The sequence below is a fragment of the Oryx dammah genome, unplaced genomic scaffold (genome assembly GCF_014754425.2).
Source record: "Oryx dammah isolate SB20612 unplaced genomic scaffold, SCBI_Odam_1.1 HiC_scaffold_8, whole genome shotgun sequence".
NCBI classification, from domain to species: domain Eukaryota; kingdom Metazoa; phylum Chordata; class Mammalia; order Artiodactyla; family Bovidae; genus Oryx; species Oryx dammah.
The window spans coordinates 17,415,686-17,439,631 of NW_024070192.1; the positions used below are offsets into that span (position 1 = coordinate 17,415,686).

Sequence of the window (23,946 nt, forward strand, 5' to 3'; positions counted from 1 at the left end):
CAGAGACACACACACACACACAGAGACACACAAACACACAGATACAGAGAGAGAGACACACACATGCACAAAGAGACACAGAGAGAGAGACACACACACACAGAGATACACACAGAGAGGCAGACACCCAGAGACACACTGACACACACACAGAGACACACACACAGAGACAGAGAGAGACACACATATACATAGAGAGAGACACACACACAGACAGAGACACACACACACACACAGAGACACATAGACACACAGATACAGAGAGACACACACATGCACAGAGACACAGAAAGACACACACACACAGAGACACACACAGATAGACAGACACCCAGAGACACACACACACACTGACACACACACAGAGACACAGACAGAGAGACACACACACAGAGACAGAGAGATCACACACAAAGAGAGACACACACACAGACACAGAGACACACATACACAGAGACAGAGAGAGAGATACAAACACACACACAAAGAGACACACAGAGACAGAGAGACACACACCACAGACAGACACACACAAACACACATACACAAAGAGACACAGAGAGAGAGAAACACACACACACAGACAGACACACATACTGATACAGACACACACAGGCACACACACATACACACAGGGACACATACACAGAGAGACACACATACATATACACAGACACAGACACACACAGGGATACAGATATACACACACACGTACACACACACAGGGACACAGACACATACACACATTTAAGAGTGGCTTGCTCAGTGCCTGGACATGGGGACACACACATATAGACTACACACAGGGTCAGTGCACAAGCAAGTTCTCAGGAGAAATGCCAGGGCTGGGTGGAGGACTCCCTCTCTGCATTCAGGAGTGGCTTTTATTTGTGCGTATAATGCTTTCATTCATTTGACAAGTGCTTATTGAGAATGCGCTCAGTGCAGGGCGAGGGGTGTGGGCTTCAGGGCTGAGCACAGTGGACTTGGGTCCTGCCCTCTGGAGGGGCAGGGAGCAGGGCAGCGGCTTCCCCCAGGAGTGAGGGTGGAGGAGAGAGCAGGACGCCCTGGAAGTACAGTGGAGTCGGGGGTCTGACCCATATTGGAGGGCGCTGATGGGGGAGGGGGCTTCCTGGAGGAACTGACCTCCAGGGTGAGACCTGTGAAATGAGTGGGAAAGAGGGGATTTGCAGGAAAGAGTGTTCCAAGACAGAAGTAGTGATGTGCTTGGGCTGGGATGAAGGCCCCGTGTGTGGAAAGAACAGGGAGAAATTTCTGGGCAGTGAGAAGGGAAGTGGGGATGTGGTGAGAGGAGGCCGGAGACGCGAGAGGGGCTGGTCTCCTGGCTCCTCGGGGCCCCACCAGACCTCCGCCCCACGGCGCTTGACTCTGCCACCCTGGCAGCAGCCCTCCCCAAATCCTTGCAAGAGGACAGGGTTGGGGCAGGACCCTCACAATGCCCTGCACAGAGCTTCTTGGTGTCCAGTGCCTGGGGGAACTTTCAGTGCTCAGCTGGGGATGGCGGGTGACACCTTCTATGGGGCTATGCTGTCCTGGGGCCCCGGGAGGACAGACCTCGGGTGGACGAGCCAGTGCCTGCTGCCCAGCTAGGCTTCGTTGCTGGTTTCTGGGGACTTGGAGCAGCTCACAAGCCCCTCCACGTTCCCCATGCAGCCACTCCTCCCGACAGGGCAGGTGCAGACCCCCTGTCTGCTGGGCTCCCCTGCTCAGCCCTAGTCTCTGCCCTCCCAGGGCTACTCTGCACTGGAGAGATGCTGTGGGGAGCCCTCTCTTAGGCAAAGCACAGAGGCTGGCCCCTCACAGGCTCTCAGAGCAGCTGGCTGATCCCTGGTCTCCTCCACAGGGCCTGGAAGAGCAGAAAGCCTTCTGGGGGCCACCATGAGGGACCCAGATGGCTGCTTCTGGGGAGACTATTGCTGTCTCCATCATCAGTGGGTCCTCACTCCCATCCTTTCTGAGATTCCAGGACCCAGGGCCCCAGAGTCTGCCCTCCTGCCCCCCTGTCCAGGGTGGTGAAATCTCAGGTCAGGTGGGACCCTGTGACCCTCTCCAGTTCAGGGATGTCTGCAGACCTGAGTAGACCAGCTGCCTGTAGGGCAGGTCCTGAGTCCCAGCCTCACTTGCCCATTCCTACCCTGCTGAGATTGGTCAGCAGCCTTACTGGCCTGTCCAGCTTGCCCTGTCTGCAAACTGGGGGCGATCTTGCCTCTTTGTCTCTGGTTGCTGTTTCCAGCCTTCATGAAAGCAGGGCCAGGCCTGCAGAAGTCCCATTTCAGAAGCAGCATAGGGTGAAGAAAGAGCTCAGGAGTAGCCTTCACCTGGCCCCAGACTTGCTGTGTGACTCAAGGAAGTGGCTTCACTTCTCCGAGCCTCAGTTTTCTTGTCTATAAAATGGGCCAGTGATCCCCATGTTTATGTGGCCTGCCGGAGTTGGTGAGGGCCACATGAGGGGCCCAGTGTCTAGGGAGGGACAGAAACAGGTGAACAAATGGCCCTGGGTCAGGGAGGCGAGTGCTGTGAGGGAAGGAGGCAGAGTGCAGAGGGCCAGGGAGCTTCTTGGAGGAGACGGCATCACCTGAAGGTTTGTGGAGTTTTCTTTCTCCTTTTAAAAAGAAAAAAAAAATGCTTTTCTTCTTTACAAAGATAGTATTCAAATAGTATTAAAGGGAACCAAGCAGAAAGCTGGGGTCACCCTTCTCCAGTCTGGCCAGATCCCACTCTGTCCTCACTCACGGGAAAGCGGAGTTGCCCCAACACAAATGGTATCGCCCTTGTGGTGAACCAGGGTTTAGTGAGAGAACCAGAGGAAGCCTGGACTGGATTTTCTGCAGGGAACCCATGGCTGTGGGGGCTTGGGGAGTAGAGCGGGAGCGTGGCTTGCCAGGATCTTTGCAGGGCTCAGCGCAGCCAGATTGTGGGTGCAGGGGCTAGACCTCAAGACCCTCTGTGCCACCACAAAGGCTTAGGATTTTATTCTGCTGGCAGCCGAAGCTGTTGAGGAGTTTTGAGCCCGGGATGGTCGCACTCCCATGAAGACCAGTTTGGCAGCAGTGGGGCGTGGGGGCTGGTGTGGTAACTGGCACAGGAGGTGAGGAGTCCTGGACTGAGGTGGTTGGGGTGGAGGCTGAGAGGACAGGAAGGGTTGAGGAGAAACCAGCAGATCTTGGGATCCCCTTTCTCTCAGGGGGCTGCACTGACCTCCCCTCCACAGCAGCTGGAGGGCCTCACTGAGGGCCTCACAGGCCCAGGGTAGGTGGCGTGGCTGGCCCCCTGAACTTCCACAACTCTGAGCAGAGGGCAGACAACAGAGAGGACTGTCCATCCAAACAGGCCCCACCCTTCCTGTCCGCTCAGGAACAGCCTGTGCGCCCCCTCTTCCCCTCCCCCTGCGTTTTCCTGGTGATAAACGGCAGCTTCCTGTTCCCAGAAAGCTGCACGTTTACCGGGGAGACCGGCAGGTTGCCCTGAGTGGCCACTTGGCAGCGCTTCGTGGGCTGCCTAGTGGAGCTCGCCATCTCGGCCCTGGGTGGGGTTCCTCCTAGAACCAGGGCCATGCCCTGGGGTGGGCACAGTCAAGCACCCACTCCAGATGCCGCAGGGCCGGGCACCTTCCTGCCTCCAGATGTCCGGGGCACCCTGGGGCAGGCTCCCGCGCATCCTCGGACTGGGGAATTCTCTCCCCATCCCCACTACCGCAAAGACACAGCAAGGCCAGGCAGGGATTTTTTTGCAGCTGTTTCCTGTCCATCTCTCAGGATGTAACCCTTGGGATCCCTGCCATCAGTGAGGTGGAAACTAGAGCCAGGCTGGTGGCAGCTGAGCCCTTGTCCTCTGCCCCCCACCCCCACCTCTGAAATGGGATCTGTGCACTCAGGACACCTCAGCTCCTCTCCCAGAGTGCCAAAACCAGATGCTTAAGTGTCTGTCCCTAAGCTAGACCAGGGGCTACAGTAGGAAGGCAGAGGCCACATCCGGTGCATTTCTGTCCCCAGCACTGTCCCTGGTACGTGATGGTGGCAGTAATGACAACAGCTATTAACAACAGCCTCTAGGCATTCACCTGGGAGATAAGGATGCAGGCTCTGGAGCCAGACTACTGCTTTCAGACTCCAGCTATGCCTCTTACTAGCTATGTGACCACAGGCAAGTTCTTTAACTTCTCTGTGCCTCTATTTCCTCTTCTCACAATGAGGGTTATAATAGCGTCAACCTCACAGGATTCTTGTGAGAATTAAATGAATTAATATATATCAAGCCTTTAGTCCAGTTCCTGGCTCCAAGCGTTAGCTTTCATCATCATCCTCCTCCTTATTTTTTACATAGACTTTTTAAAATATCTTAAAATTTTTTTTCAACTTCATTGAGTACAATTTACAAAATTGTAAGATATGTATAGTATTTTTGTGATGATTTGATATATGATTATCCTGTGAAAGAGTTCCTCCCATCTTATTAGTTCACACATCCATCATCCTCACATATTTTATATGTATTATATATATATGTATATATGAAAAGTGAAAGTGTTAGTCACTCAGTCGTGCCCAACTCTTTGTGTCCTTAAGGACTATAACCCGCCAGATGCCTCTGTCCATGGAATTCTCCAGGCAGGAATACTGGAGTGGGTTGCCATTTCGTCCTCCCAGGGTTCTTCCCGACCCAGGGATTGAACTTGCATCTCTTGCATTGCAGGCAGATTCTGTACCATCTGAGCTACCTGTATAGAGTGTGTATGAGAGAGAGAGACCATTTGAGTTCTGCTCTTAAATTTCAATTATACAATACAATGCTATCAACTATGGTTAATGATTATTCATTTACTATTTACAAGGCATTGTGCCAAATGCTTTTAATAAATTATTTAATCCCGAAAAGAGCTCTCTTGCTCAGGTGAGGAAACCTGAGGTTCAGAGAGGTTAAGGAACTTGCCCCAGGTCCTGATAGCTGGGCCCCTGGAAGTCCAGGTCCCGAGCCCAGACTGGAGCTGTTTCTCCTTGGTTAGTGGCGCTGAGGGAATGAAGCAAACACAGGTGGGCCCAGATTCCTTCTGAGGAGCCTCTTGTCTTTTCTTTGAAGGCTCAACCACAGGAATTATCTCTTGGAGTCGCCTCACAAGTACAGTGTCGCCGACCTCCAGCAGGTGAGAATGCCGCCCCTGAGGTGTGTGTTAGTCGCTCAGTCATGTCCAACTCTTTGCGACCCTATGGACTGTAGCCTGCCAGGCTCTCTGTCCATAGGGTCGCAAAGAGTCCAGGCAAGAATACTGGAGTGGGTTGCCATTCCCTTCTCCAGGGGATCTTCCCGACGCAGGGATGGGACCCAAGTCTCCTATATTGCAAGCAGATTCTTTCCTGTCTGAGTCACTAGGGAAGCCCAGAGGAACCTAATTCTTAGAAACTTATTCCTGGAGAAGTCAGAAAGGGAGATGTTGGGGCAGGGGCTGCTGCCTGCAGTTTACTGAAGCAAGACGTCCTGTCTTCAGCCTTTCAGCAGCTCAGAATGGGTGTCCAGCCATCCACGCTTCCTGGGGCAGACAGGCAGGCACCACAGCCAAGTCCGGGTTCACGGGGCTCTACCGCCTTCCAGGCTGCGAGGTCGTAGGGAGGGTGAGGGTTTGGGACATTCCTTTCCCCTTTCCTCGAGGGAGGGGACAGTGGATTCCTCTGTGCGTGGCTCGGCCTCTCTCGGGGAGGTTTTCTTGCCCAAGTGGAAGGAAACTCCTCTTGGGGTAGGAGTGCTCCAGGCAGGGTGCCAGGAGGAGCAGCAGGCCACGTTTTGCAGACGGCCTCGGGCTTGGCACGGCCTCTCAGAAGGCCTTGGCGGCCGGCGCTTGCCCTCCACAGATCGCGGACGGGGTATACGAAGGCTTCCTCAAGGCCCTGATCGAGTTTGCCTCCCAGCACGTCTACCACTGTGACCTGTGCACCCAGCGCGGCTTCATCTGCCAGATCTGCCACCACCGTGACATCATCTTTCCCTTTGAGTTTGACACCACAGTCAGGTACGCAGACGCCATGCCCGCCACCCTGCCCCCCCACCCCCACCCAGGGGCTGGGTGGGGGGCAAGTCCCAGGTGCTACTGCACGGGGGACCAGCTGAGCCCTCACAGGACTCCCTGCCTCCCCCGAGCCACCCGTCTTCCTAGGGAAGAGGTAGCTGCTGCCCCTCTGAGTTGCGTGGGGAGGTCCTCACTTTTGTCCTCTGCAGACAGGTGGAGGAGGGGCTGGGTGAGTTACTGGCCTGGAGTGCTGGCACAAGGCCGGGCACAAAGTGGGCACCTGGTGGGCAGTACCTCCCACTGCCTCTGCCCCGTAACGATTATCCCCAGTCATCACTCAGTATCAGAAGCCTCTAAATAGAAAGAGGCCTCCACCAAACTTCCATTCCCACCCACGTGGGAGTGGAAAACTGAGCCGGTGGGAGCACCTGTTCATTTTCAGTAGGTGTCCCCAGACCCAAACTCGACCCCCCGGAACAGACCTGGGGCTGAGTTTTTTAAACCGTAGAGTATTTGGAGCACAGGCAAGGACTCAGTGAGTCTCGGCAGTATTTATAAGAAGGGAAATACAATAGAGGGCATTGGTGTGCATCGTGGGGCTTAGAGATCAGCACTGTGGCGGGAACCTTTTGTCCCAGGATGGAGAGGCAGTGCCTGGTGCCTTGCGTGGCCGGCTCTGGTCAGGAGCACTGACCAGCCTCGAGCCCCGGAGGCTCAAGGTCCCAGCAGTGCTTGCGGCTTTCTCCCAGGTGCGGCGAATGCAAGACCGTCTTCCACCAGACCTGCCAGGCCGTGGTCAAGAAGGGCTGCCCCCGCTGTGCCCGCCGGCGCAAATACCAGGAGCAGAGCAATCTCACCTAATCCCACCTCTTGTCCCCACCCGGGACCCGGGGCTCAACCATCCCAGCCAGGTTGGCCACCAGCCTGGCCACACTCTCAAGGTGTCACAGAGCCAGGAAGACTCTCAGATGAGCCCCGGGAGCCCCTGATGACACCTCCTGCCCCCTATCCATCTGCTCCAGGAGGCACGGACACCAGCAGGTGCCCCGTGTCTGATGGTGTGGGAGGAGGGGGCCTTTGCACTAATCGGCCCAGCTCCCCTCACTGACACCCCATCCCCATGAGGGCTGTTCAACACTGTGGAAACAAGACTTGGGGAGCATTTTCAATTCCACATTCCTGATTAAAAGGTCTAGTTTTTTTATGGTGGGTTTTTTTCCCTTCATATTTCAACAGAAAATATTTTTTTATTCTTGACCCTCCACGAGTCACCCAAGAAATCCAGGCATTCTCACCCTGAGCAAATGTGTAGAAACCGCTCAGGCCCAGCCTGGAGGTGGGTGGTGGCTGGGTGGACAGGCTCCCCAGGACAGAGCCCACCAGCTGGCGGGTGCCTTTCCTTTGCCCTCACTGGGCGCTTGCTGCTGACAGCTCCTGTACAACGTGCCAAACTGCCGTGGGCCAGGCAGGCTCAGTCCTGAGGACCACGTTCTTTCCCCTCCTCTGCCCCCATCTGCTCCCTCGTTCCCCCTCCACCTGAAAAAGCCCTTCAATTTCTCTGTGTCAGAACCCACCCCCCACCCCTCCTGCAGCTCTCCTATAGCCTGGGATCTTGGTCCCGAAGGAGGAGGGCTATGACTCGGAACCAGCACTGTCAGCACTTTGAGCCTTCCTTGGTCCAGGGAAGGGTTGCCATCTATCCCAACCCTCAGCCCTCTGCCCTCCTCACTCCTGTCCCCGACTGGCAGCCAGATGGGCAGGGGGCTGCTGCAGACACATTTCAGGAACGCACCCCCGCCTGATGGACCTTTGGGGACCGAGGTAGGCTGGGTCCACACTGCCCCCCACCATCCTTCCACGAAGAGTGCCAGCCCTGCTGCAGAGATGCACAAGGACACGCAGGAGAAGCCACCTGTGGAAGGATGCTTAGCCAGTTTATGAAGCCATGAGTTCACAAAGTTTTGCTGGACTAGCCCAGGAGGGCCGCTGCCAAGAGATTGGAACATTTCATTGGAGCATGACTGCCTTTGGAAGGGGTCTTCGAGTGGAGCCTGAAATTGTTTTCAAAGCGATATTTAGACTCTGGGGCTTTAGGGGGGGCATGATTTCTCTATTGCCTCCCCCCCACTTCTCCTGGACCCAGCAGGCCCCCCTCAGCCCTGGGACCCCCCTGACCATCTTATCTGTGCTGAGCTGAGATAGGAGGCCTCAGGTAGATATCCACCTTCACTGTCAAGAGACGAACCCACTCCCACCTCTCCCTTGGGGTGATTCGGCTGCTGAGTCACCTGCCCAGCCCTGTGGAGCTGGATAAATTGTGCAATAGAATGGAGGAGGTGGTGGGCGGGTCAGGGAAGGGGCTGTCACACAGCTTCTTTGTCCCCATCACAGAAGATAGTGCACACCTGTGCTCAGCGTACCAAAGCCTCCTAAACCAGAAAGTGGATCCTTAGCCCCACCCCCGCCCCCACCCCCACCCCCACCCCCAGCCAGCATTAATGCTCCACCAGAAACACAGCCTGATCAGAGCCATATTTGGTGGTCCTGGGGTGGGCAGCACTGCCTGAGCCCAGCCCTGTGAGTGTATTCTGTATCCCAGAAGCTCCCTAGGTGGCAGTGGGAGTGAGGCCCTGGAGAAGCCCACTTTGGTTCAGCGGGGCCTGCCACACCACACTCCCCACCTTCTCCGAGACCAGTAGCATTAAAGCTGACTGCCTCCCTCCCACCACCAAAAAGCTGCTGATGCTTTCAGATGAGTTGATTCACCCTCTTCACCTCCAGTGGAAAGCTGGTATGAACCTCAGTAGTGCCCACACTATTTTTAAAATTTCGTTTTATGCAATAAACTGTTTCTAGTGCAGGGCCCTGGCCCTGAGAAGTGCTTTGCCATGTACCGAAGGAACTGCGGCCATGTGACTTTTGAGTGATTTTGCAGTAAAGACCTGCTGTTTCTAACCTGTGGTCTGGTTTCTGAATCTGAAAGCTTCCACTGACTGGGGGAGACCACAGGCCCTTAGATACTGTCTGATAGCCTCCACTGTTCTCTTCTCAGTCAGTCCCTGGGCACAGGGGAGGGCTGGAGGGGGGTGGTTATAGGTAAACGGCATAGCGGCGGGGTGGGGGTTAATAGGTAAACATTTGCAAGCAGGGGGCTTGTGTGCCAGGAGTGAGCATGGAGAATAGTAAAAGTAATTCTTCCGTCTGCCCGCCCTCCTTGCCTCTCCTCTGAGTCAGCCCTTCCCCCCACCATGGGGTAGGATTTCAGGGCCTTTGGGGAGGTTTATTCACATACACTCATGTAACTGAAGCTAATGCCTGAAATCCCACTGTGATGGCTTCTTTCCTGTTCCTTAAATGTCAAAGCACAGACCCCTGACCCTGGAACGTGTGAAACCATTCACACTGGTCATCCAAGGTGAGAGAAGAGGCTCAGGAAGGAAAGGCTTGTGAGCAGGGCCGGATTCAGGGCTCATGGTTTCAGGGCTCCACCTGGCCTTGGCTGCCAGCTTTCCTCTGAAGTTCCAGCAGAAGTCTAGGGGGCGGGGAGGGCCTGCAGGAGGAAGCCCACTGCTGCCCTTGTAAAGACAGGAGAAGGAAACAGGCTAATTCCCAGGGAAATCAAGGTGCAGGAACTTGGGACTGAAAGATTCATGTCTGCAATTTCCTGTCCTTGAAGCAGCCTTTCGGGCCTTTGAGGAAGTGCCCTCTACCCATTGCATGAGCCCCAGCTTCCCTTGAGGGCAGCAGGTGGTGGGCTCGCAGGAGCCTTGAGGGACCTGGTGTGAAGAGGTGGGACCCAGGAGAGCACACGGGCAGTGTGCTGCCTTTGGACTCAGTCATCCATCCTTAGCAAGGTGTTTCTGAGAATACTTGTTTCTCCCTTCCCCCTCCTTCCTAAAGGAGGATAGCAGATGGGGGGTTTGGAGACCCCAATTCAACCCAAGAGGAGGGCTCATCTCGTAATAAAATTAGTGATAATAATAACTCATCAGGTGTGTGTTCTTACAATGTGATGGTAACAATACATTAGCCTGACCTGCTGCAGTCTATGGGGTCACAGAGAGTCACAGCTTAGTGACTTAACACCAACAACAATCCTATGAAGTGGGTGTTACTGTCCCCAGTTTACAGGAAAGCAAACTGAGATGCAGAGATAAGGTGAGCATCTTGAGTTCAACCCCAGGAGGTTGTTCTGAGCTTTGACGGATTGGCTGGGAGTTAGGGGGGCTCCTCGATCAAGGGCAGGAGGTAGGGGAAAGGGGGTGGAGTAGAGCAGCAGTGGAGGGAAACCTGGCCTGCCTTCCTCCCGCTCATCCCACCGTCCAGGCTCTGCTGCCTTCCTCCAGGAGACAGCCAGGTGTGGCCCAGGATCCCCGGGAGGTGCAGGGGAAGGGGGTGGCGTCTGCGCTCCTCGGGCGCTGGCCCGTCCCAGAGAGGACAGGAAGCCAGGACACCGGGGATTGTCTCTCGCAGCCGCAGCCCCAGCCCCGGGAGGAAGTTCTGCCGGGTGCTCTCCGCCGGTGCCTCCCTCGCTATATTGTTGAACAGGAAACAGGGCAGCGCGGGAGCGGGGCGGTGGAGGAGGGAGCACCGGACGCCGAGCCCCCCGCGCGCCTACCAGGACAAGTGGAGGCGAGGCCAGCAAGCGGACACCGAGGTGCTGGGCGGACTGGGCGGGGGTGCTGATCTGGGGAGGGGAGGGGGACTGCAGGTGGCGGGGTCCTCACCCGGCAGCACCAAGCACCCTTCGCGCACCGCTCAGGAGCCGGAGCTGAGCGGTCTTGGGAGGAGCGCGGCTCGGGACGGATCTTGCCCTCGCTCGGGAAGAGGTGGGAGGCGAAGGGCTGCCCGCCGTCCTGGGACAGGAGGGGCCCAGGTGCAGGCCCCCTGCGCCGACTCAGGCGTGGGCGCCGCTGTGACTCTTGTCTGTCTCCCAAGCCGTGGACGCAGGGCACCTCCTGGTGAAGGGTCGGTCCTCTCGCTCCAGGGACCCTCCCCGCTCCCACGATCCCTCTCCTCTTCGCTCCCCCCAGGATCGGGGAAGAAGACGAGGACCGAGTCCCCTCCCTACTCAGCCAGTGACCCAGCGCTCCGGGGAGCGTCTCTGCAGTGGGAACCCCGCTCCAAGTTTTTCCAGGCCTGGCCGAGCTGAGTTCAGAAAGGGCCTGGGGAGGACGAGGATGGGACCGGAGCGGCAGTGCCTGCAATCTGGGTGGTTCAGGATGCAAATAGCCTTGCTAGGACTGGGGACGCTCCAGCTAGACGGCAACCGGGGTCGAGCAGTCCTGAAGCATCGCGTCCGCGGGACGCAGAGCCTCTTGAAAGCCGTATCCCGAGCGTGGGGGTGCGGTGCGGCAGGGGCCGGACCCTACCCTCCCTTGGCTCCACTCGTGTACCTTCCGTGCCCCTTCGGCCGCAGCCCTCCCTGCCCCTGCCCCTGCCCCTGCCCCTGCCCCTGCCCCTCCCTCAGGCCTTCTCCTGCTCAGGTCCCGCCTCCAAGGCCCCACCGGCCCAGGCGGATTTCTTCAGGCTCCGCCTCGCCCCTCCCAGACACCGCCGCTTCGGGAATTGAAGGCGGTCCTTCCAAGCGTCCTCACCTTCTTCGCTCTCCTTGCCAGCTCCAGCTCCCTGAAGTCTCTCCAGCCAAGCCGTCTGAAGCCCCGCCCAAGGAGATGGCAGGGCCCTAACCTGCATCCATCCTCCGGCTCCACCCAGCCCGCCCATGGGCTCCTCGAGGCCCGCCCTGCCGACGTAAGTGGGAGGCAGGGGGTCCGGGGAAGGTGGAGAGAAGGGTGTCCTCCTTAAGCTTGGTTGGCTTAGCTCCAGTCAGCTCAAGGACCCGCGTCCAGGGCGCAGTGTGCTCAGTGGCTGTTTACACTCCTTCCCCGTCGAGGAAAGTTTGAGAAAGTGGAGAAGGAGCGCTAGGCGCCCCGCGGCCAGACGCTGTGCCTTGGATCCCTCAGACTCAACCAGAGGCCGAGCTCCCACCTGCACCTGCGGGTCGCAGGTCACCGTCGTGGGGCGGTCGGTGTGGCCGCTGTAAAGGCTTGGAGGCACCAGCCTCACAGACGGGCTTCCAGTTGGGCTGTGACGCCGCTCCCCCGACACACCTGGGGCCAGGCTGAGCCTGCGGGAGGGAGAGTGGGTTGTGGTGTTCACTCTGGGAAAACTTTGGGGGTCCCTTGGGTACACCGCAAGGATAGTCACTATCAAAGAGTGCATTCTCTAGGGGCCACTCTCATGGGGGCAATATAGAGACCGCAGGGCAGGGGGCAGGCCGCAAGGGCCAAGCCTCTCTCTGGACGTGGAGGTGGGAGCCGGAGCGCAGGGGGCGGTGCTGGTCGGTCTGGGCGGGCGGGGCTCCGGGGTCACGTCTGTGGCTAAGCCGCTGGAGAAGGAAAGAGAAACCAAGAGAACCGGTTTCCCCGGCCTTGGCAGTCGCAGCCCCTTATGCCAAGGCCCTTGGACTAAGCAGGGCAGGGACACTCCCAGAGTAGAGCGAAGCGGGGGCCGCTCCCAGAACCTGCACCCCAACTCTGTCCCCCTCGGGCCTGAGGCGCACGCGCCGGGGTGGGTAGCTGGGGTGATAGGAGCTGCCAAGGACGGGATTCCCTGAGGGCTCCTGGAAGTGTCGGGACAGGGCGGAATGGAGGTATGGGCTATTTTTCCCACGTTACAAATGCGGAAACCGAGGCCCAGTCAATTTTTATACACACGTGATGTCAACTTTATCGCGGGCTGCTGTTGCTAAGTCACTTCAGTCGTGTCCGACTCTGTGCGATCCCATAGATGGCAGCCCACCAAGCTCCATCCCTGGGATTCTCCAGGCAGGACCACTGGAGTGGGTTGCCATTTCCTTCTCCAAAGCATGAAAGTGAAAAGTGAAAGTGAAGTCGCTCAGTCGTGTCCGACTCTTAGCGACCTCATGAACGCAGTCCCCCCAACCAGCCTTAAAGCTTCCCTGGCTTTAAAGCCGGACCGTTGGTAGCCACCATCTCCCCACCGAAGGATAGAATTTTATACTCCAGGCCGCAGAATGAAAGGGCTGTCTTAGTTCCATCGCTGCGTGTAAGAATTAAAACCGTAGAGATTATTTCATCCAAGCCCCGCGTTTTCGAGATAGGAAAACCGAGGCCCGAACGTACACGATTGTAGTAGCTTCGGGACTCGAAGTCTTCGGGCTCCCCTGCGCGGAGCGCGGCCCTCTCGGCGGCCCTGACCTCCGCGCCCCTCCTCCTCGTCGCCCACAGGGACACGCGGCGGCGGCGATGGCGGCGGACGTCGAGGGGGACGTGTACGTGCTGGTGGAGCATCCCTTCGAGTACACGGGCAAGGACGGGCGCCGCGTCGCCATCCAGCCCAACGAGCGCTACCGGCTGCTGCGCCGCAGCACCGAGCACTGGTGGCACGTGCGGAGCGAGCCGGGCGGCCGCCCCTTCTACCTGCCGGCGCAGTACGTGCGCGAGCTGCCGGCCCTCGGCCACCCCGCGCCCGCCCTGCCGCCGCCCGCGCCCCTCCAGGGCCCCGCAGCTCCCGAACCGCTCGCCTATGATTACCGCTTCGTGAGCGCGTCGACGCCCGCCGCACCCGACGGCGGCCCCGCCGAGCCCCGGGGCCGCGCGGGCTCCCTGTGCGGCCGAGCTCGACCGGGCGCGGCCACCCAGCGTCGAAGCCTGGCGCCTGGCTCGCCCGCCTGCCTGTACACGCGGCCCGCGGCGCCCGTGCGGCCCGCGCAGTCCTTGGACGACCTGGCCCGCACCGCCGCGCCCCCTGCCGGCCTCCTCGGGAGCGGAGGCGGCTTCAAGGCCTGCAGCGTGGCGGGCTCATGGGTGTGCCCGCGGCCCCTGGCGCGCAGCGGCTCCGAGAACGTCTACGAGGCCATCCAGGACGTGCGCGGCCCCTCGAGGGAGCAGCGGCCGGAGCAGGTACGCTACCGGGAGTCGGGAGCGGGGAGACCGGGGCGGGGGTTACTCCCCCCCTCCAAGAGCCCGGACGCTGGGAGACCCCCTGAGCCTTAAGTCCCGGCTCGAAGGAGCAGCAGTGTCTGCCGGCTTTGACCAACTCGCTCACGCCGAACCTAACTTTGCTCAACCACGAAACCAGAGGGGTACAGGCGCACTCAAGATTTCTTACCTGCAGTTCCCATATGCCAAAGCTCCCTGGAGCTCAAAGGGCTTCTGTAACTCAGTTAATGAAAGAACTTAACTTGAGCCGATGTGCGGCTGTGGGCAGCCTTAATATACCCCCATTTAGTGTGAATATTCAGGTTTTGCTGTAGAAGTGCAGGTGAACCCGATACGGTGCCGCCCAAGCCTTGCTGGTAGCGTTATGTCCCTTGTAGCAGGTGCGGGACCGCTACCTTTCTAAGATCCAAACCATTCCAAAACACATCTGGAATGAAATAAGGGATGGTGGCGGAGTGCCGCCGGCGGCTTTACCTGCCTCGCGTTTCTCACATGAGCTTGGGCTTCGGAGGAGATAATGGATGTGAAAGTCAGGGGTCTGCTTCCTTTTTTGGCTGGTTCCAACATTTTACTTCCTTTTTTTTTTTTTAATTTCGATGGGTTTGTTTCAGAAATAAGTCCAGTTATAGTGAGGATGTTCTTTTTGCCTCAGAATCTGGTTATGTAAATTTGGGGATTTCTGAAATAATATTTAAATATTATTTTAAAAATAGGGGCACGTTTAAAAAACTCTTACAACCTCAGAATCCTTCGCTGGCCCGGACTTCTTCAAGTTTAGGGACTTTTCCGGGAAAGATGGGGGGGTTGGTGCACAGGCCCCCTTCTGACATCTGCTGCAGCTGCGTAATTATGGGCAATCCACTTCCTCACTCAAGAGTCTCAGTTTGCGTTTAGACCAAGAGGCTAGGGGACGGTGGAGAGATGACTCCTAAAACTTGTGAGTCTCTGATTTCCTTTTTTGGACCCAATATGATTATAATAAATATTGATGCCTGCCACGTGCGGCGACTGAGTCTGGGATGCCCAGAGGAAGGACGCACCGTCCCTATCTGCGAGGCCCCGAATCTTCACTTCTCCTGGTCTTCTTATGGTGCAGTGTTCAGGATTTGAGGCTATCCAGACTCGAATTTGACTCTGCTGGATCACCTGCCAGCTGCTAAACGAGTCACTTCATTCCCCCCGCCACGATGCCTTCTTGTATACACGCAGAACAATATCAAAGGATTCGAGTTGTTGAGAGCCTCAAAAGAGGTGAAGCGTGGAAGTGCTTGACACGTAGTAGGCGGTCTGCCAAGACCGGCTGAGGGCCCGCTCCACCTTCGCTAATTTTTGCAAGGGGCAACCCGCCCTCTGGTGGCCAGAATGGGGAACAACGTGCGGCGGGCAAGGAAAGATCAAGGACCCTGAGGGGAGAGAGCTGAGGAGGTGGAGGGTGATGGAGCCAAACCCTTGCGTCAAGCGCCTCTGCCGGCCCACCATCTATCTATTGCATCTTCTCTGGAATGGCTGCACGCCTGCTCTCCTTGCTCCCGGCGCCGCTCCGTTTCTTCGGCAATCTCTCGCGCCTCTCCACACTCTTTGTCCTTGTGATGGTGGGAATATCTATTTGGCTCTTGGAGGTGCACTCCTCCCTTCTGGAGGTGGGGGACTGGCCTTGCTCTCTGAACCCCAGCTTCTGGCATCGAGCCTGGGCCAGAGCCTTAAGGAATGTGCTGAGGAGGGACAAGAAGAGGTAGCTCCCTTAACCATGAACCTGGGCTCTGCAAGTCTGCCCAAGGGGCGTCACAGCAGAGCCCAGGACCACAGTGGGAGAAGACCTTCCACCCAGATCCCAGTACCTCCGGAGCTCAAAGAAAAATCCCAGCAGCCAGCGTCTCCGCCTCGAGCCTCCAGCTTCCTGCAGCTGCAGTGGTGTATTAGGAGTAGGTGGACATAGATGATCAGCATAGAGGGTAGGGCTTGTACAGGGAGGAACTGAGGTGTCTGCCGGAGACCTGGGTTTCCACTGAGATTCTCTGCTCAGTCTCAGCTCTGGCCCTAATTCACTGTGTGACCTCAACAAGTCACTTAGCATCTCTGGTCCTGTTTCCTCCCCTGTGTAATGGGAATAAGACCACGCTGTGGCCATGTTTTATTTGAGTGTCAGCTGTCGGCCTCCCTTGACACTCCATCCAGGACAAACTCCAGAGGAGGGAAGTTGCTTCCTTCCTGGGAAGGAGGTCCCACCCTGCTCTCTGTTCAGCAGCACTTAGAGAAGGAGTTTCCTGAAACGTGAGCCTGCCTGTAATCTCCTTGGAGGAGAAAGTTCCCACCTTTCCCCCTCCATTCACTAAGTGTGAATTGATGGAACACCTGCCAAGCACCAGGTGAGCCTTTGGATCTAAAGGCGACCGAGGCGCGGCTCCAGCTCTGGGGGGCTCACTGTCTGGGTTGGGAGACTGGCAGGAGGGGACAGATCTTCAGTGTGGGGCACAGGCCGTCTGTGATGGAGCTACACTCGAGGCGCTGAGATGCATGGGCAGAGGCGAGGTGCGAGAAGATGTGGCACCTTTGGGACCTTAGAGGTGGGGCTCAGGGATGAGAGTGTGGGGTCGGGAGTGCATGGTGTCTTGCTGAGCAGGGACTCATGGGCTCTCGGCAGGAATTTGGACTTTATTCTGCAGCCATTGGAAGGCTCTCAGCAGAGAGGAGAAGGGGATTGAGGGAAGACCACTGCTGCTGGGCCTTGGAGAATGACGAGGACCTTCGCGGTCTCCCAGGCACGCAGTGGTGGCGGGAGATTTGTGAGGTAGGCTGGGTGGGACCTGGTGGCCAATGCGCGGAGGGGGTGAGTAGGATATCAGGAAGAGCTCGTCTCCCAGCGTGCACTCTGGTACTGGCAGTGGTGCGGTTTGCAGCCTGGATGCTGGGGAGGAGGTGGTGGAGGAAAGAGGCGATGCCCACTCTGTCTGTGTCCGGCTCCAGTCCGGGACAGCTAGGACTGCTGCCCAGAAGGAGGCCCGCGGCATGTGATAGTGGAGTGATGGGGGTGGACAAGAGCGCCTGAGACAGTCCTGGGGCCACCGCATTCGAGACAGCCCCGGGGCTACAGCATTTGGGTGACAGAGGGAGGAGAGAGGAGTGAAAGAGGAAAGAACAGTCAGGGAACAAGAAGGGAAAGCAGCAGAGCACTGGCCCCAAAGCTAAGGAGCGTCCAGAAGAAAAGAGAAAGTGAGATAAAGGTCATTGGGCTTTATCGGAAGCGACCACCAGAAGGTCAGCGGCTACCTTATCAGGAGCTGGTCCAGGGGTTGCTGAAGGGAGAAAGCAAAGGGTCAGAGGAATGAAGGCTGAGGACACAGGTGCAGAGTGTAGACAATTCTCAGAAGCTAGGCAGAGAGGGGAGATGCTGTGTGGCCAGATGTGGGTGTAAATCTTGGGTGGAGGCTCCCCAGAATCTCCTGAGAGGGGCAGGAAGACAGGGAGGCAGAGGATGGCAAGGAGGTAGTTGAAGAGATTCCATGCCAGGAGAAAGGAGTGAGGAGCAGAGGCTGGGAGCAAGGCGGGAGGAGGAGGGGGAGAGGGAGGAGGAGGAGAGGGGGAGGGGAGGAGGGGGAGGGATGTGTGGGTGGAGGTGACGAGGGGTCATCAGAGCACGTGGGGATAGTGTCCAATAGGTGGACCATCGGACAAGGGGAGAGGGTGGTGAGGAGGGCAGGATGATCGGCAGAGACAGGGACTGGCGCCTCTAGAAGCGAGAAGCCCCTACCGCATGGGACATTTCACCAGTCACCCAGCTAGGCTAGCATGTAGTAAGCGCATGCTGTGGGTTGGCCACTGGGACACACAGGCTGGGAAGAGGCAACTGCCCCTGTCTCAAAGGGGCTAACAGTTCCACAAGCTCTCACTCATCCTGTGAGCTCTCACCCTCCCATTGCTCACTTCGGCAGCACAGAAATTCAAATTGGAACAATACAGAGGAGATTAGCGCAGCCCCTGAGCAAGGATGACACGGAAGTTCGTGAAGTGTTCCATATTTTAAAAAACAACAACAACTCATATTCCCAGTGGCTTGGAAGGCAGGCCTGGGCACACCCCACACTTGCCCAGAGTACAGACAGAGGTTCAAAGAGGTTTAGTGACTGACCAAAGGTCACACAGCCAGGAGGAGGCGTGTCAAGACCAGATGCGTTCCTTCAGGCCCCAAACCCCAGGCTGACTCCCAGGCTGAGTCTCAGCCAGGAGGCTTTCAGGCCTGGCCACCCCGTTCCCCTCAGCAAGGATAGTACAAGCCCAAGGCAAACAGGTATTCACCTTTCAGAGTGCCTGGTATGTGTCCAGCCGTGTCATGGGCACCGGGGCAGGGAGGAGGCAGGAATTCTCTACGCCTGATTGTGAGGTGGGAGAATGAGATGTCCCAGGAGAGGGTAGAGGGTCTTCCCTGGTGGCTCAGTGATAAGGGACCCCCCTGCCAATGCAGGAGACATGTTCAATCCCTGGTCCAGGAAGATTCCCTGGAGGAGGAAATGGCAACCTGCTCCAGTGTTCTTGCCTGGGAAATCCCATGGACAGAGGAGCCTGGCGGGCTACAGTCCATGGGGTCGGACACAATCGGTAACTAGACAATAATAGCCGGAGAGAGGTAGAAGCACCCCTTCCGAGGAGGGAGAGAGGGAGGCGGGGAGGAAAGTGGAGGACTCTACTGGTCCTCCCCGCCCCCCACCTGCCTCATGCTGCCAGGAGGCAGTCTGGAAACCCAGGGAAGCCGGGTGAGGAAGGGGCCTCTGTGACTCCTCCCCAGAGACTGCAGGGCCCACCTCTGGGCCAGGGGCCGTTCTGCCCTGGGGATTTCAGGGTGTGGTCACCACCGCGCCCTAGAACAACTCAGAGGTGGGAAGGGCCAGGCCGGCCACCTGGACTGGAGCCCGCCCCTGCCGCCGGGCATTGGCCACTGGGAGGAAGGGGTCACAGCCCCGGCGTCCGCAGCGTCTTAGGCAAACGGCCCAGGAGGCGCCGCACTTGAGCAGCTTCCAGACGGCTAGGAGCCCCCGGGCGCTCCTTCCTCCTCCTCGGCCAGACCGGTGAGTGACCAGGAAATGTGCCCTGGAGTCGGGACCCTGGGGGAGGAGGGGCGCGCCACGCGGTTTTCCCACACCCTCCTGCGTCCCCTCCCGATCATTCCGTGAGTCCACCCCAGAAGAGAACCCACCTGGTGACCCCTGCTGCCACCTGCCGTGCCCTCCTCTCGATCCCGGCCCCGCACTCCGTGGGACAGACTCCAAGGGCAGCCCCAGGGAGCTGTGACCAAGATGAGGGAACTGGCCTTGGGCAGACCCAGCGGGATCCCCCTTTGGGACCAGCTGGCGGGAGGGGGGCTTCTGAAAAGGAGGGGGTGGTCAGGACAGAGGAGCGGAGGCCAAGTAGAGGGACTCACCGTCCGCTTGTCCGCCCTCCCTTCTAACAGCTCTCCCCACTGCCCAGTTAGGATAGCTGCCCCAGAGTGGCCCAGCTGGTTTCTTTACACCTGGCCTGAACTCACCCTCCCCGTGACTCACCTGCAGCCCCAAGCTGACCTGAGAGCCCCACTGCCCAACCTATGACCTGGTTTCTGAAAGAGTAGGTCCTAGGGGACGCCCCCTCCCATGCTTACCCACACTGCTGGCCGCTGAGAGCCCTCCCTGCCCACTGTTCCCAAGGTGGAAAGGCACAGCCTCCAGCCCTGCAGGCTATTGTCGCTGGGTGGGCCCCCCACCCCCACCCCCACCCCCAGCCTGGGTCTCACCTGGCTCCCTTCAGCCCCCAGGCTTCCTGAGACAATCCCCGGCAAGCCCACCTGCCTCCCCACTTCCTCCCTGAGCTCTGCAGCTTGCCTCCCCCTTTTTCTATTTGCTCTGTTCTTCCTGGAGCTGTCGATCCAATAGTGGGAGACATGGGCAGTGGCACCGAACGCCAGCCCTCATGGCCAGTCAGTGTCACGTCCTGGGCACAGGACAGCCCATGATCATGACTGGGGGTGCCCGACGATCAGAACACAGTCACTGTTCCACGGCAGAGTGTTGGGGCGATTTGGAGCTGGATCTAGGTGGGGCTTCCCTGATGGCTCAGATGGTAGAGAGTCTGCCTGCAGTGCAGGAGACCGGGACTCATTCCCTAGGTTGGGAAGATCTCCTGGAGAAGGGAATGGCTACCCCCTCCAGTATTCTTGCCTAGAGAATTCCATGGACAGAGGACCCTGGTGAGCTATGGCCCGTGGGGTAGCAGAGTCTGACAAGACTGAGCGACTAACACTTTCACTAGGTGGAGCAGTGAGGGGACACTTGATGTGGCTTGGTGTCCAGTGAAATGGGGCTGCTAGGACTGGGCCCCGGGGAGGGGTGCTTGCTCAAATTCAGAGACTCTGTTTCCAAACTGAGGAAGGATTGTGGTGTTGGGGGATTTCCAGAGCTGCTGCCTTGGTGAGGCGAGGCCTGCAGGGCCCTCTGTCCAGCCCCAGCTCGGCTCCATGCCGCCACCCTGCATCTCTCTTTCCCCTGCCTGGAGGTCCGCAGCGAGCACGAAGGGGAGCAGGTCAGGGGTATGTGTCTAGGCTTCGCGTCTGTCCTAGAGGCTGCAGGCACTTGGGCCCGAGAGGGGCCTGCCTCCAATCCTGCCAGCCATCTTCCTTCCTCATTATACAACTGGAGGATCGTTGCCTGGTCTGAATTTGCAAATTACTGTTTCCCCGATAATGGCTTCCCCGGTGGCTCAGTGTAAAGAATCCACCTGCTGTGCCGGAGCCGTAGGAGACGTGGATTCAACCCCTGGGTGGGGAAGATCCCCTGAAGGAGGGCATGGGGTGTATTGCCTGGAGAATACACACCAGTTCCCTTGTGGTTCAGTGGGTAAAGAATCCGCCTGCAATGCGGGAGACCTGGGTTCGATCCCTGGGTTGGGAAGATCCCCTGGAGAAGGGAAAGGCTACCCACTCCAGTATTCTGGCCTGGAGAATGCCATGGACTGTATTGTCCATGGGGTCACAAAGAGTCGCACACGTTGAGCGACTTTCACTTTCCCTTCACATTCTGCCTGGAGAATCCCGTGGACAGAGGACCCTGGAGGGCTACAGTCCGTGGGATTGCAGAGTCAGACACGACTAAAGTGAGTGAGCACGCACGTTCCCCCTATAAAGATAGTTTGTGTGTGTGTGTTTAATTGCTCAGTAATGTCCGACTCTTTGTGACCCCATGGACTATAGCCCACCAGGCTCCTCTGTCCATGGAGTTTCTCTAGGCAAGAATACCGGGATGGGTTGCCATACCCCCCTCCAGGGGGTCTTCCCCACCCAGGGATTAAACCCAGGTCTCCCTCATTGCAGGCGGATTCTTTACCATCTGAGCCACCAGGAAAGACCATAAAGATAGTTTAACGCCATTACAAACACTTGGATAATGGGGGGGATTTCAATCTAATGATTCGGGGTTTTGGTTTCTCTCCATCCATTCTGCTTTCCTAGGCTTACATGTTGGGGAGTTTTACAGACATAGGGTTGTCCCAGTGTATGCTGACATTTAGGATGCACTTTTGCGCTTCCACATCTCTTGATTCAGTAAAAAGCAGGTAATGCTACCAGGCCCTGGAGACAATGAAAAATCAGAGGTGGTCCCTGCCTGAAGGTAGCTTACATTCCAGAAGGAGCGACTGACAAATAAATGACAGTTACACTCTTCCAATGCAGGATGCTATGGGAGACACGTCCAAGGAGCACACCCGCCTCCATCCCACATCTCTCAGGCGAGAGGGACGTCTACAGTACTGTCCAAGGAGGTGATCTCAGAGGTGAAATCTAACGGCATCTACAATTCAGCCTCCTGAGAAACCTTCTGGACCTGGTGCTTTGTCAGTGGCAGATTTTATTTATTAATTTTGCTCATCAATGGTTATTAGTCTTTTTAGGTTTTCCGCTGGTTCGCTAATTTTGGCCATGTCATTTTTTATTTATTTTTGGCAGTTTTTTATTTTGCCAGGGAAGTGTTCCTTTTTTCTAGATTTGTAAAAAGCTCCACTTTTGTAATGGATTTCCTTCTGGCCTAGTAAACAATTTTTTAAGTTTTCAAAGTTCTTCAAAGACAGAAAAAACCTGTACTTTTTCTTTCTTTCTTCGGTTGCATCAGATCTTCATTTGCGTCCTGTAGGATCTTGGCGGCACACAAACTCTCTAGTTGTGCCTTGCAGGCTTAGTTGCTTACTGCCTGTGGGATCTTCCTGGACCAGGGATCAAACCTGTGTCCCCTGCATTGACAGATGGATTCTTAACCAATGGGCCACCAGGGAAGTCCCTGTATATTTTCTCTACAAATATTTTTGTATACTTAGAAGCCTGGTGGGCTGCCGTCTATGGGGTCGCACAGAGTCGGACACGACTGAAGCGACTTAGCAGCAGCAGCAGCAGCAAGGGGTGTAAGGTTCCATATGTATCAAATCAAGTTTATTAATTATTCAAATACATTTTCTTTATATACTTCTTTTCTTCTTTTGTTCTGATTCTGATAGAGGTTTATTAAATCTCCGTCTCAGATTCTCTCTATAAAGTGCTTCATGTACTTTTTTAAAAAAAGATTTATTTATTCGTTTATTTTTATTTTTGGTTGTACTGGGTCTTCACTGCTGCGCACAGGCTTTCTCTAGTGATGAGTGGAGGCTACTGGCTCATTGTGGTGCACTGGCTTCCCACAGTGGGGGCTTCTCTTGTTTGCAGTGCATGGGCTGTAGAGAGTGAGCTCAGTAGTTATGGCGCATGGGCTTAGTTGCTCCGCGGCACGTGGGATCTTCCCAGACCAGGGATCAAACCCATGTCCCCTGCATTGGCAGGTGGATTCTTAACCACTGGACCACCAGGGAAGCCCTTTTCTCGTACTTGTAATAGTTTTTCGCTTTTTCTATTTAACTATAATGCTATTGGGAGCATACAGATTTTGACTGTCCTGTCATCACAAATTGTGCCTTTGTATCAGTATGTTACATCCCTTTTTATCCTGCTTAGTGCCTGTTGCTCAGTAGCTCAGCTTTGTCTGACTCTTTGTGACCCCATGTACTGCAGCACCCCAGTCTTGCCAGTCCATCACCATCTCCCAGAGCTTGCTCAAACTCATGCCCACTGAGTCGGTGATGCCATCCAAACATCTCATCCTCTGTCATTCCCTTCTCCTCCTGTCTGCAATCTTTTCCAGCATCAGGGTCTTTTCTAATGAGTCAGATCTTCGCATCCGGTGGCCAAAGTATTTGAACTTCAGCTTCAGCATCAGTCCTTCCAATGAATATTCAGGATTGATTTCCTTCAGGATTGACTGATTTGATCTTGCAGTCCAAGGGACTCTCAACTGCTAAGTCGCTTCAGTCATGTCCGACTCTGTGCGACCCCATAGATGGCAGCCCACCAGGCTCCCCCGTCCCTGGGACTCTCTAGGCAAGAACACTGGAGTGGGTTGCCATTTCCTTCTCCAGTGCATGAAAGTGAAAAGTGAAAGTGAAGTCGCTCAGTGGTGTCCGACTCTTGGTGACCCCATGGACTGCAGCCCACCAGGCTCCTCCGTCCCCCGGATTCTCCAGCAAGAGTCCTGGAGTGGGGTGCCATTGCCTCTCTCAAGAGTCTTCTCTAATACCACAGTTCAGAAACATCAATTCTTCAACACTCAGCCTTCTTTAAAATAATAGTAATAATAATAATGGTTGAAAATAAAGGACACAGAGAGATACCAGCAAGTGAAAGAGTTAAAATAAAATGAAATAAAAAGGAAGCATGACCATATTAATAACAGAAAGGTAGAATTTCAGGTTTAAGCTTTTCACTTGCTTGTATCTCTCTGTGTACTTTTATTTTCAACCATTATCATTTTTTTATTTTAAAAAAAAGCATATTTCTTGTGTGTATTATAGCACTGCTTTTTGCACCCAAGCTGTCTCTTAATGGGCTAATTCAGTCTATTCACATTTCATTTAACAGTTGGT

The 23,946-nt window shown here is 56.3% G+C and overlaps 2 protein-coding genes and 1 non-coding gene across 7 annotated transcripts in view; all 3 read left to right on the top strand.

Annotated features, from left to right (window-relative positions):
• PLEKHM1 (pleckstrin homology and RUN domain containing M1) overlaps positions 1-8,974 on the top strand; it is a 61,107-nt gene extending 52,133 nt beyond the window's left edge. For all 3 annotated transcript variants that reach the window (XM_040245091.1, XM_040245090.1, XM_040245089.1), the window contains 3 exons: positions 5,098-5,161; positions 5,865-6,022; positions 6,769-8,974. In XM_040245091.1, coding sequence (XP_040101025.1) covers positions 5,098-5,161; positions 5,865-6,022; positions 6,769-6,880 — 334 coding nt within the window. In that variant the 3' untranslated portion in view covers positions 6,881-8,974. The remainder of the gene's footprint in view (positions 1-5,097; positions 5,162-5,864; positions 6,023-6,768) is intronic.
• Positions 8,975-10,507: 1,533 nt separating this feature from the next.
• The window catches only part of ARHGAP27 (Rho GTPase activating protein 27), a 37,049-nt gene continuing 23,610 nt past the window's right edge, over positions 10,508-23,946 (top strand). The window contains exons 1-3 of one of the 3 annotated variants that reach the window (XM_040245092.1): positions 10,508-10,676; positions 11,638-11,770; positions 13,270-13,944. In XM_040245092.1, coding sequence (XP_040101026.1) covers positions 13,288-13,944 — 657 coding nt within the window. In that variant the 5' untranslated portion in view covers positions 10,508-10,676; positions 11,638-11,770; positions 13,270-13,287. Of the gene's footprint in view, positions 10,677-11,497; positions 11,771-13,269; positions 13,945-18,950; positions 19,044-23,946 lie in introns of those variants that run through there. The other 2 variants (XM_040245093.1, XM_040245095.1) reach the window with 2 other exon arrangements.
• Positions 17,897-18,003, top strand: LOC120867521. Its single transcript, XR_005721943.1, has one exon. It is a non-coding gene; the product is annotated as a U6 spliceosomal RNA (small nuclear RNA).